At 44.6% G+C, this 12,427-nt stretch overlaps 1 protein-coding gene across 7 annotated transcripts in view; it reads right to left on the reverse strand.

Moving 5' to 3' along the window:
• The window catches only part of LOC115198734 (dedicator of cytokinesis protein 4), a 142,343-nt gene that overhangs the window by 39,475 nt on the left and 90,441 nt on the right, over positions 1–12,427 (reverse strand). For 4 of the 7 annotated variants that reach the window (XM_029760962.1, XM_029760964.1, XM_029760960.1 and 1 more), the window contains exons 21-33: positions 10,923–11,004; positions 10,412–10,582; positions 6,984–7,176; positions 6,453–6,589; positions 3,728–3,862; positions 2,886–2,984; positions 2,326–2,420; positions 2,098–2,173; positions 1,886–1,986; positions 1,717–1,775; positions 1,420–1,568; positions 1,150–1,235; positions 254–280 (exon numbers count right to left, since the gene is read on the reverse strand). In XM_029760962.1, the coding sequence (XP_029616822.1) occupies positions 254–280; positions 1,150–1,235; positions 1,420–1,568; positions 1,717–1,775; positions 1,886–1,986; positions 2,098–2,173; positions 2,326–2,420; positions 2,886–2,984; positions 3,728–3,862; positions 6,453–6,589; positions 6,984–7,176; positions 10,412–10,582; positions 10,923–11,004 (1,410 nt within the window). The remainder of the gene's footprint in view (positions 1–253; positions 281–1,149; positions 1,236–1,419; positions 1,569–1,716; positions 1,776–1,885; positions 1,987–2,097; positions 2,174–2,325; positions 2,421–2,885; positions 2,985–3,727; positions 3,863–6,452; positions 6,590–6,983; positions 7,177–10,411; positions 10,583–10,922; positions 11,005–12,427) is intronic. The other 3 variants (XM_029760965.1, XM_029760963.1, XM_029760961.1) reach the window with 2 other exon arrangements.

Genomic DNA, 12,427 nt, shown 5'->3' on the forward strand with positions numbered 1-12,427 from the left:
GCGAGAGAGAGAGAGAGAGAGAGAGAGAGAGAAAGGGAGTGCGAGAGAGAGAGAGAGGGGAGAGACGAGAGAGTGAAATAGACATAGAAGAAAGAAGAGAGCAAGCAAAAGAAAGAAATTAGAGGAAAATACAGAAAAAGAGAAAAATAAACTCTTCAACCTGCTGTCAATCATGCTGTCCTGTATCCCAGCAGTAAAGGACATCCCTAACAGAAGGACAACACACTGTGTGTAGAGTATTGGAGTGTCTTACCTAGGGTACGGACCAAACAGAGGGATTCTACTCCGGGAACGCAATGGCAAAACAAATGAATATTAATGGGTTAATAATATCAGCACACACTCACACAAGTTAGTTCAGGGTTAGTAATGTCAGTCAGGTAGATAAGGAAACGGAATGAAACAAGAAGACTTGTGTACAAGCTATAAAGGCTAAAAAGTGTCTGCACCCCATGTTATGGAAACCTTAACCGATATATTGAAATAAGCCGTATCCAAGACCACGCATGTAAAAGACTGTGGCGGTGGAGGGAGAGCAATGTGGTGGCACTAAGCCGTACAGTGTTCCGCACGTGCACTGATTGTGGACAAGGCAGTGTGACACATCATGTGGATGTTGGACTGTACATACTGTAAATGAATGTTGCCTTATGCTGAGCTCGAACCTAACGTTGAAACGTGTTTACAAACTAGTTACAGAGCTCATAGACTAGCTATAACGCTCATATAAAGCTCATAAAGCGTATACGTCGCAAAGAAAGATGGTGGAACATTCATAAATGGCCCAATTGATGTCTGACAAAAAAGTGGAACTATGATCTATGGGCTTGCTGTGAGATTGGGAGAGAATTGCACGAACACTGCACAGGCCAACAACAACAAAACACACACACACACACACAGACACGCTACAGCACCAAGCATGCAAGGTGAAGGGACCAACCTGAGTACACGGACAAGGAGATCTCAGAGAGGAGGCGTGAAGGAGTATGAATATGAGAGGAGGTGCTTGTCTGGAGTACTCAAAACACTTCCCTTTTCCCACCCTTCCCTCCCCACGTACATCCCTCCACGAGTCCTCGTACCTTACTCAATACAACACACAGACAAACTGATTCTGGTGACGACGTTTACAGCACGCCGACTCACATGCTGTTGAAGAGCTCTCTGTACGTCTCGTCTCCTTTGCCTTCTGACATCAGGCTGTCCAGTTTGTCGATCAGCTTGGCCTCCACCTGACGAGAGAACAGATTGTTTACGTAATCAATCTAGATCAATACACGGATGCCACCACTGGGCACAGTCGGGTCTGGTCTTGGTGGAACTGCAAAATCCGTAAAGTGCCACCAGGAGGTGCTAGTGCTGGTCCCAGACAGTCCAGTACCAGAGCAATATGAGCTGCAAAACTCTGTCCATTACCTGTTTGAAGTTTCCGCTCCTCCTCTGCTCCCAGTCCATCATGTCATGGAAGATAGGGATCATGACGTTCCTCAGGTCAGGCTGGGGAACCAGGGTCACCTCGAGGAACGGACCGATCATCGCCGGGATGAAGTTCAACTTGTGCTCACCTGGAGAGAGAGAGTGAGAGAGAGATGGAGAGAGCAGGAGAGAGAGAGAGAGAGAGAGAGAGAGAGATCAACTATGTTCCTCTGAGAGACGAACACGAATCCAGCGGCGTGATACGGAAAGAGAAGGAGAATGTGACTGTAATCGTACCTAGGTTCTGCCACATGCTGAAGATCTCACAACCCATCATCACCCTCATGTCCCCATACCTGTACAACGAGATAACACCAGACAGCACGAGGTCAGAACGGACGCCAAAACGCAGGATGTGAAAAGTGAAGAAAGTTAGTGAGTGTGCATGTAGAGACAAAAGACTTACTTCTCCAGTACCCTCTTCCTCTTGGACGGAGAGAAGGACTCCAGTTGAAGACAGGGCTGGTTGATGAAGATCACGGACAGATAGAAGTACGAGTCCCACACCTAGGGAAGACGCATTAAACCACATTATAGCAAGTCAATAACAGGTCACTACATGCTTTTTCAAGTTGTTTTTTAACAAAGGAAGACAAAGTGGATGTTAGCAGCTCTTACCTTGTAGTCAAACTTCTCATTGAGGAAGTTCTTCCTCAGAGCATCAGAGAGGTACAGGACTGTTGTTATGATGACACTGAGAAAGAAAGAGGGAGTGGATAATAAGATTATGTTGATAAACCAGACTATAACCAGACTATAAACAGGTGTCAGCTAATGATGAGTAATGGAGGGACACCATTTTGAATCAAATATGTTAGCTACTGCAAGGGGGAAAAGTGGTCTTACTTGTTGGTGACCAACCGCATGACAGTCCAATCTTTCGGGAACATCTCTGGCCGAATCAGAATGCGGAAAACGGTGAAAATCTGCAAGAGGAAGTCCTGAAAAACAGAAAAAAAGAGCACACTACATTTACTTTGTTTAACAGCAATTGTCATTCAGCACATCACCAAACTATGAATCTAAAGTAATGTATTCAGAGTGGGAGTGCATTCATGATATCCATAGTGTGCATTCATGGTATTCCTTCCTATTACTGTGAACTTAGTGACCCCATTTCTTCCGTTCAACATTCCCATCTCTCCATCCCACCTCTTCCTCAACCCCCGGCATGACCGTTCCTCATTCCACACACACACACACACACACACACACACACACTCCTGCTACTGACTATGACACATAAGCTGAGTCATCAGTCAGATTCTGCTGAGTGGTGTGTGTGTGTGTGTGTGTGTGTGTGTGTGCGTGTGTGTGTGTGTGTGTGTGTGTGTGTGTGTGTGTGTGTGTGTGTGTGTGTGTGTGTGTGTGTGTGTGTGTGTGTGTGTGTGTGTGTGTAGCCTTACCCTCAGGTCATCTTTGCTGGTGAAGGCCTGCAGGAGCTGCTGGTAATGTTTATCACTCATCTGTCTGAGGAGAGCCAGCAGGCACGCCACAAACTCCCCCTGTAGACAGAGACAGAGAGAGCGAGAGAACGAGAGAGAGAACGAGAGAGAGAAAGAAAGTTAGAGAGAAAGTGAGACAGGGAGAGAGACACACAGAGAGAGAGAGAGAGAGAGAGAGAGAGAGAGAGAACGACAGAGAGAGAGACAGAGGAGAGAGAAAGAAAGTTAGAAAGAAAGAGAGACGGAGAGAGAGAGAGAGAGAGAGAGAGAGAGAGAGAGAGAACGAGAGAGACGCACAGAGGAGAGAGAGAGAGAAAGATAGATAGAGAGAAACAAGAGCAATAGAGAGAAACAAGAGCAACAACTTTTAAAATCTGAGACATTGGCAACATATACTAGATCTAACAGTGAGAGAGATGGAAGACCATGTTTCTCCATGGAAGACCTGTAAATACTACAGCCAGAACAAGCTGGGAGAGAAATTAAGTGGTTATTTTCTACTTTTTTAGGTGGTTTGACATTTGGCAAAATGTCAAATGGAAATGTAAGAGAATGGTTTTCTCTAAACTCGGCTGTGGTTAAGAGCAGGACAGAAGCACGGCTCTTTTTGACCACAATTGCAGTTTCAATCATTGACCTTAAAACCTCATGCTATATTTAGAATGACTAGCAGTTAGATGCACTCACACATGCACCCACACACACACACACACACACACACACACACACACACACACACACACACACACACACACACACACACACACACACACACACACACACACACACACACACACACTAACCGTGATGTCCTGGAACTGCAGTCTCATATTGGTCCCGGCTGGTTGTGGCCTGTTAGTGATCTCAAGGATGGTCCTCATCAGGACAACCAGCAGACTGTCCACTATCAGATCCACCTCCTCAGAAACCACCGGCTCCTCGGGACACACACAAGTTCACATTAAGTTTCACACAGGTACATATGGTACATAATCATGCCTGAGGTTTGCATGTGTACACACACATTACCCATACAGACAGTATGCAAACACAGGTGACACAAAAAGAGAGACCACTAGCCAATACTAGCCAAACCAGTCTTAAACAAATTGGACACACATTAGAAGAGATCAAGTGTGAGTATTTGTGTGTGTGTGTGTGTGAGAGTGTGTGTGTGTGATCCACATTGCCAGCCTGCTCATTGAGGCACAGCAACAGAGCAACAGTAGACGGAAACTAAGGCCAAGGCAGAGAGAGTCCATTTCCCCACTTCGTTCCCCCTGTCATCCTGACAGGAGAAGAGAGCCCCATGTTGGACAGACAAAGTGATAATGAGAGAGAGTGTCAGGCTGGCACACTGGCTGCTCCTGCTGTCACTTCATCTTAGCCATGTTCACATCCCTGCCTGTCAGAGTTGTGTGTGAGTGTGTGTGCGTGCGCACACTCGCGCGCGATTAGCTGCTTCTCAGCCAAACAGGCCAGCACCGTGTCAAGGTCACGATTTGACTAACACGCTCACAGGGACAAACTGCCACATCCACACTGTTTCATTGATGGATTCCAATTGGATTGGATTGTTTACTTGTTCTTGCACCTATCGGTTTACTCATTACTTGATCAAAAAATTGTATTTATTGGAGTCTATTGTCAGTCTGGCAGGTTTTGTTAGTTTATTTTATCACGCCACGCAAACAAACAAAGCTGTATTGAGATCACAATACACATTGTTGTTATCAAATAAGGGAACAATAATATTTTTGAGCAATGCCTACAGTGCCTTGCAAAAGTATTCATCCCCCTAGGCGTTTTTCCTATTTTGTTGCATTACAACCTGTCATTTAAATTGATTTTTTATTTGGATTTCATGTAATGGACATACACAAAATAGGAAATACACAAAAAAAAATTGATTAAAAAAATTCAAAAAAATTCTCAACTTAAAAGTTGTGCGTGCATATGTATTCACCCCCTTTGCTATGAAGCCCCTAAATAAGATCTGGTGCAACCAATTACCTTTAGAAGTCACATAATTCATTAAATAAAGTCCACCTGTGTGCAATCTAAGTGTCACATGATCTGTCACATGATCTCAGTATATATACATCTGTTCTGAAAGGCCCCCAGAGTCTGCAACACCACTAAGCAAGGGGCACCACCAAGCGAGCGACACCATGAAGACCAAGGAGCTCTCCAAACAGGTCAGGGACAAAGTTGTGGAGAAGTACAGATCAGGGTTGGGTTATAAAAAAATATCAGAAACTTTGAACATCCCACGGAGCACCATTAAATCCATTATTTAAAAAATGAAAGAATATGGCACCACAACAAACCTGCCAAGAGAGGGCTGCCCACCAAAACTGACGGACCAGGCAAGGAGGGCATTAATCAGAGAGGTAACAAAGAGACCAAAGATAACCCTGAAGGAGCTGCAAAGCTCCACAGCGGAGATTGGAGTATCTGTCCATAGGACCACTTTAAGCCGTAGACTCCACAGAGCTGGGCTTTATGGAAGAGTGGCCAGAAAAAAAGCCATTGCTTAAATAAAAAAATAAGCAAACCCCTTTGGAATTTGCCAAAAGGCATGTGGGAGACTCCCCAAACACATGGAAGTAGGTACTCTGGTCAGATGAGACTAAAATTGAGCTTTTTGGCCATTAAGGAAAACGCAATGTCTGGCGCAAACCCAACACCTCTCATCACCCTGAGAAACCATCCCATGATGCATGATGATGGCAGCATCATGCAGTGGGGATGTTTTTCATCGGCAGGGACTGGGAAACTGGTCAGAATTGAAGGAATGATGGATGCCGCTAAATACAGGGAAATTCTTGAGGGGAAACCTGTTTCAGTCTTCCAGAGATTTGAGACTGGGACGGAGGATCACCTTCCAGCAGGACAATGACCCTAAGCGTACTGCTAAAGCAACACTTGAGTGATTTAAGGGGAAACATTTCAATGTCTTGGAATGGCCTAGTCAAAGCCCAGACCTCAATCCAATTGAGAATCTTTGGTATGTCTTAAAGACTGCTGTACACCAGCGGAATCCATCCAACTTGAAGGAGCTGGAACAGTTTTGCATTGCAGAATGGGCAAAAATCCCAGTGGCTAGATGTGCCAAGCTTATAGAGACATACCCCAAGAGACTTGCAGCTGTAATTGCTGCAAAAGGTGGCTCTACAAAGTATTGACTTTTGGGGGGGTGAATAGTTATGCATGCTCAAGTTTTCTATTTTTTTGTCTTGTTTGTTGCACAATAAAAAATATTTCGCATTTTCAAAGTGGTAGGCATGTTGTGTAAATCAAATGATACAAACCCCCAAAAATCAATTTTAATTCCAGATTGTACGGCAACTAAATAGGAAAAATGCCAAGGGGGGGTGAATACTTTCATAAGCCACTGTATTAACTGTGAGGTAATCTCGATTAACCCAGAACCTCAAATCTTGCGAAATTTGTAGTCTGTCCATAATTAACTGTGAGGCCTAAAAGACTACACCACCCATGGTGCTCTGCTGTTGCTGTACTCACGGTGGTGACAGAGTCCTCCTTCCTGATGAGAGAGAGCATGCTGGTGAGGATACGGACACACATCACCAGGTCTCTCTGCTCCTGCATGTGGGCCTGCAGCAGACGCAACACCACCGGGAGCAGGATACACCTCGACTCTGTAATACACACAAGTACACACACTTGAACATGACAATACACACACACACAAATACTAGCATGCATGTCCTGCTCAAACACCTGTTTTTCTATTTTTCTCCCTCTCTTGGGTGTGATTTAACCCCCAGCCCACCCTCTGAGCAAGCAGCTAATAAAATGTTACCACAGCTATTTGTGTGAGTATATAATTACCATTAACTACAATTAACTAGCAAGTGTGCCTGTGTAGGTATGTAATTACTAGCAAATGTGTATAATCATGTGTGCACGATATGTGTGTTTGTGTGTGCGCGTACACAACCCCCAAATGTTTGCTTGTGAGTGCGAGTGTGAGTGTTATTCAATATTGTGTGTGCGTGGGCGGGCGGGCGCGGGGCGGGCGGGCGTTCCTACCTGGGTTGGTGTACAGCTGGCTCTCCACGGTCTCGGCGATACAATGCAGCTTGACGGCTTCCAGGGGGCACTCAGCATGAGCGGTGGCGGGCAGGCTGCCCAGCGTCTCCCTGACGAAGCCTGCCACCTCCCTCACCGTGAAGATCTTCAGCAGCTCCCCGTACACCGCAGGGAACGTCCGCAGGAACACCGCCTGGGAACACACAGGCATAAACAGACACAGAATAAATACAGATATCTAGCAGTGTGTAGTACAGGCTTCTACTTAAAGTGGCTTACAGTTAACACATGAGCTACTGTGTACGGCATGTGCCTTATGAGAAAATGTTACTCAAACTATATACAGTCTCGGTCTAGGACCCCAACACACTTATCTAGCAGAGGCTTTTACCTAAAGTGATCTACGGTTATAGTAACAAATAGGCTACTGTATATTCAGTAAATGTGGCCCATGAGAAATCAAACCAATCATAAGCAATGCTTCAACCGATACAGTCTAGGACCTGGCCTGTACAGAAACAGGCCGGGTCCTAGACAGTCTAGACCTGTACAGAAACAGGCCGGGTCCTAGACAGTCTAGACCTGTACAGAAACACAATTCCACTACAGTATAATATAAGTTACATCTTGATATCCCTTATATCTTATCTACAGTGCCTTCAGAAATGATTCATACCCCTTGACTTAATCCACATTGTCTTGTTTTATAGCCCCCCAGAGAGCATATGAACATGTCATATGTAATGACAAAATTGCAGGAAATTAGCTTTAACGGTCGACGTTGAGCACAAAAAAAACAATCCAACTCCTCTTTCTCAATTTTCAAACATAAATGGGGTGTGCATTTGGTGGTTCATCAATGTGTTATTCTGGTCATGAGCGCTGCAACCGACATAGCTAGTTTGTTAGCTAAGCTAGACACTGTAGCTAGCTAGTAACTCCTCCAGTATGTGTTGACGTCATTTCACAGGTTTTGTTTTTGGAACTGAAGCTGGAGAGATTGATAAGAAATGTTACTTCTGTAGCAAAATATCTTATTCATAATTATTTTTTAAGAATTAAAATGACCAGGTATGATGGTGCATTGATAGGTTATACAGTTTAAAACTGTTACTTTAGCATTTTTGGCCAAAGTCTACCTTTAAAAGTAACTATCCAGTGTTTCCAGATTTCTATGAAACATGACCTACAATTAATTACAATATGAGTGAAATAGTTTTCCTTCCAGGAAAATGGTAGTTAAGTATGTTTAAAAAAGCAGCTTTTGGAATGGTGTGGGCGTACCCCAACAACAGAATGATGTGGGCATATACCAGTCATTAAAAATATTCAAGCGAGTAGACTGCTGATTGGCCAGCTCATCCTCCTGATTGGCCAGCTCATCCTCTATAAGGAAATAACAAGCATTTTTTAAATGGTCTGTTAGAGATGGGGGTTTTGAAGTGTTTGGTTACAAATACGAGTGTATGATGAGTCAACATTATTTAGGTTAACAGAATATGAACTTTTGAAAGTGAGATTTTCACTGGAAAAGTACTTTAAAACTGCAACATTTTCTCTCAGCCTCATAGCAAAATGTGTAGAGTAGCATGAGATGAGCTTTAAAAATATATGTTTTTTCTCTCTGCCCCATGGCAAATGTGTAGAATTGAAGATAATTAGATGTAAAACTGCCAAAAATAAATCTCATCCTCATGGTAAAATGTGACGAATAGCATGAGATGAGCTACAAAATAGCAATTTTTTCTCTCTGCCCCATGGCAAAATGTGTATAATTGAAGGAAATTAGCTTTAAAACTGCAACATTTCCTTCCACTTATCCTTCCACTCATACTGTGTTTTCAAAATAACCCTCATACCACTTAAGAGAGGGATAACAAGTCATGTCAAATTGTGCATATATTGATTTTTATGTCACAAATATCCCCGTCTATCTACACCCCAATTTCAACCTTGACACATAGAGAGCTGCTCACAAACGAATGTACTGGGCTGGAAATTAAATGTATGTTCATCTCCAATCCCAATCCACTGGCCTTCACAGAGAGTTTGCCATGTGGGCACCAATCATTAATGCCTCCAACACACCTAATCCAGGTGGTGCAGTCAACAGCAGCACAGATGAGGGGGAGGGGGGAAGGCGCCAGATTAACATGGATTAAGAGTGGCTTGACCTGCATTCTCCTATAGCCATTGTTCTGTTCTGGATCAAGATTACAATAGATCAGCAATCAGCCATTTTTTTTTTTTTTTTTACTGGATTGTGCCAAGAGTGCATTCTGTTACTGTGCACTGTTGCTGTTCTGACAGAGAGCCTCTGTGCCTAGTTAAAATGATTTCCCAGAGGCACTGGAAGGGAGGAAAGGTGGAGCAGCATGATGATCCCAGGGCGAAATAACAACACACACAAGGTGAAAATAACAGCGCAGTGTGTGGTAAGGATCTCCAGCAGAGAGTGGGAGCCAGAGTGAATGGTCACTCACGCAACAGGGTGAACAGACAGACTGACGGGCCAGGTCATTATCAGCTGGGTTCATTAGGGTGGGCTGCTGTGGGAGTTTACACAGCTAAGTGTGCAGCAAACACACACACACACACACACAAACAGACAACACACACACACACACACACACACACACACACACACAAACAACACACACACGTACACACACAGCCCAGTGGTTTATATCCTAGTGTGCAACCATGAATTACACCCACACATTATCTGTGGAGGGCACAAGGCTAAGACAGGCTGGAGGCCAACAGAGAGCCACTGGGGAGAGATGATTATTAAAGAGAGCAGGGACACACACACACACACACACACACACACATAAATAATGTATAACTGTAGATTAGGATCAAGATTATTTGGGGGAAGGAGGACAAAGGGGTCTCTGGGGTATAATAAGCACATCAGCAAAAACACACACACACACACACACGTGTGTCTGTACAAACAAAGACATCAGCTGAAGACAGAGGCACGCAGACACGTGAAGACACACACGCTACACTGTGTGTAATTCAGATTATTTGTGGGTGTGTTTAGCAATTTTGTTTTAGTCTTCCTGGAGAGCAGTTCAGCCTGGTTTCATGCTGTGCAGCCCCCCAAGACAAAGCATGAAATATGAATTACCAAGTATCTCCAGGGCTTTATATCAGCATGAAATTCCATTAAAAGCATTTTCTTACAAATCAAACTGAATTAAGTGGGATTGCCTGAAATATAAACTGTAATTGCCTATGGCATATAAAGCAAGACAGACCAAGATGCAGTGTTGATAACCTCAGTGCTCTCTATCAATCATGCGGGGCATGTTTCATGTCTGCACTGAGTCAAGCTACTGTGTCAATGTCACGTGCACACACACACACACACACACACACACACACACACACACACACACACACACACACACACACACCTGTGTCTGCGTGACAGGGCTGGTGATCTTGTTCTCCTGGGACAGGAAGAAGCGGATGGACATGAAGAGCTCGTGGACGCAGCAGCGGAACTCCTCCTCGCTCTGACCCCCCGTGGCGAGGGCGAAGAGACGGCGGGACTGGATGATGTACTTAAAGATGTACTCAGTGGCCTGGGGGGGGGGGACACAAAGTAACACCCAGTTACTCCCTGACAATATCACTCATCCACCATAATGCTGGACAACACTGGTATTAAAACATAACGGGGAAACATATTAGTGTCGCTGATGTGGGTCCCTGCAATTATGTGTGCTACTAGGCCTATTAAAAGTAATGTGTTATGGAAATGTTGAACACCCAAAGCGTAGTATTTCCACTTTTTGAAATTGCATCCAGCAACAATATGAGCGAGAGGGGCGAACAGAGACCAATGAATGATGCCGAGAGATCCTCAACGCACACGCCGAAGAGGACGCGTGCGTGCATGTGCGTTCAGGTGCACGCACTCACCTTGAGGACCTGCTGAATGTGATCCTGGTGCTCAGCGTCTATGATGCGATCCACGTACCACTTCAGTACTTTGATCAGGTCCCTGTGAAAAACACACATCTAGCATCAACTACTGAGCTCGACCTTCCTCTGCGATCACAATGCATTTCCACCAACAATCCAAGCACCCACCTACCTTTTCCAGAGACACAGCACACAAAGAATACCTTGGTGTAGCGTGAGTAAACGCATGGAAAAATCAAACAATGTCTAGGGCTGAACAACCTTCGATTGTGTTCCGTTTATTCGACAAAAGATACAGAACACAAGGGTCGGTTTATAAAACGCCTGTGTGTGGCTGTGCAATGGTGTGATCGGAACACTTCAAATTCACACTGTGTAGTGTATTAACATTAATGGCCAGGTTTGAGAGAGCACACACTTACAGATAATTGAAAAAAAATCATAGGAGACATTATGAGTACAAGCAAAGGAAAAACGACGGAGAGAGCAAATGGTCGTACAGTAATTTATACCGAATGAGCATTTGTGTAGGAGATGTTTTCGCCTGATTTCCTGTGATTGGACTGTGATTGCATGTTGATTGGTTTTCCCTTGGGTACATAGTGTACTGAAGAGACAGCCACCATTTTGTTGGAAATAATCAGCTAATAAAAGTGTACAATGTTATTTCTGGGACTGAATAGATACACTACATGAACAAAAGTATGTGGACACCTGCTCGGCCTACATCTCATTCCAAAATCATGGGCATTAATATGGAGATGGTCCCCCCCTTTTCTGCTATAACAGCCTTCCACTAGATGTTGGAACACTGCTGCAGAGATTTGCTTCCATTCAGCCACAAGAGCATTAGTGAGGTTGGGCAATTAGGCCTGGCTCGCAGTCGCAGTTCCAATTCATCCCAAAGGTGTTCGATTGGGTTGAGGTCAGGCCAGTCAAGTACTTCTACACCGATCTCGACAAACCATTTCTGTATGGACCTTGCTTTGTGCACGGGGGCATTGTCATGCTGAAACAGGAAAAGACCTTCCCCAAACTGTTGCCACAAAGTTGGAAGAGCAGAATCGTCTATAATGCCATTGTATGCTGCAGAGCTAAGATTCCCCTCCACTGGAACTAAGGGGCCTAGCCCGAACCATGAAAAACAACCCCAGGCCATTATTCCTCCTCCACCAAACTTTACAGTTGGCACAATGCATTCGGGCAGGTAGCATTCTCCTGGCATCCGCCAAACCCAGATTTTTCCGTCGGACTGCAATATGGTGAAGCGTGATTTATCACTCCAGAGAACGCGTTTCCACTGCTCCAGAATCCAATGGCGGTGAGCTTTACACCACCCCAGCTGACGCTTGGCATGTGCATGGTGATCTTAGGCTTGTGTGCGGCTGCTCGTCCATGGAAACCCATTTCATGAAGCTCCCGACAAACAGTTGCTTCCAGAGGCAGTTTGGAACGCAGTAGTGAGTGTTGCAACCGAGGACAGACGATTTTTATGCGCTACA

The sequence above is a fragment of the Salmo trutta genome, chromosome 8 (genome assembly GCF_901001165.1).
Source record: "Salmo trutta chromosome 8, fSalTru1.1, whole genome shotgun sequence".
NCBI classification, from domain to species: domain Eukaryota; kingdom Metazoa; phylum Chordata; class Actinopteri; order Salmoniformes; family Salmonidae; genus Salmo; species Salmo trutta.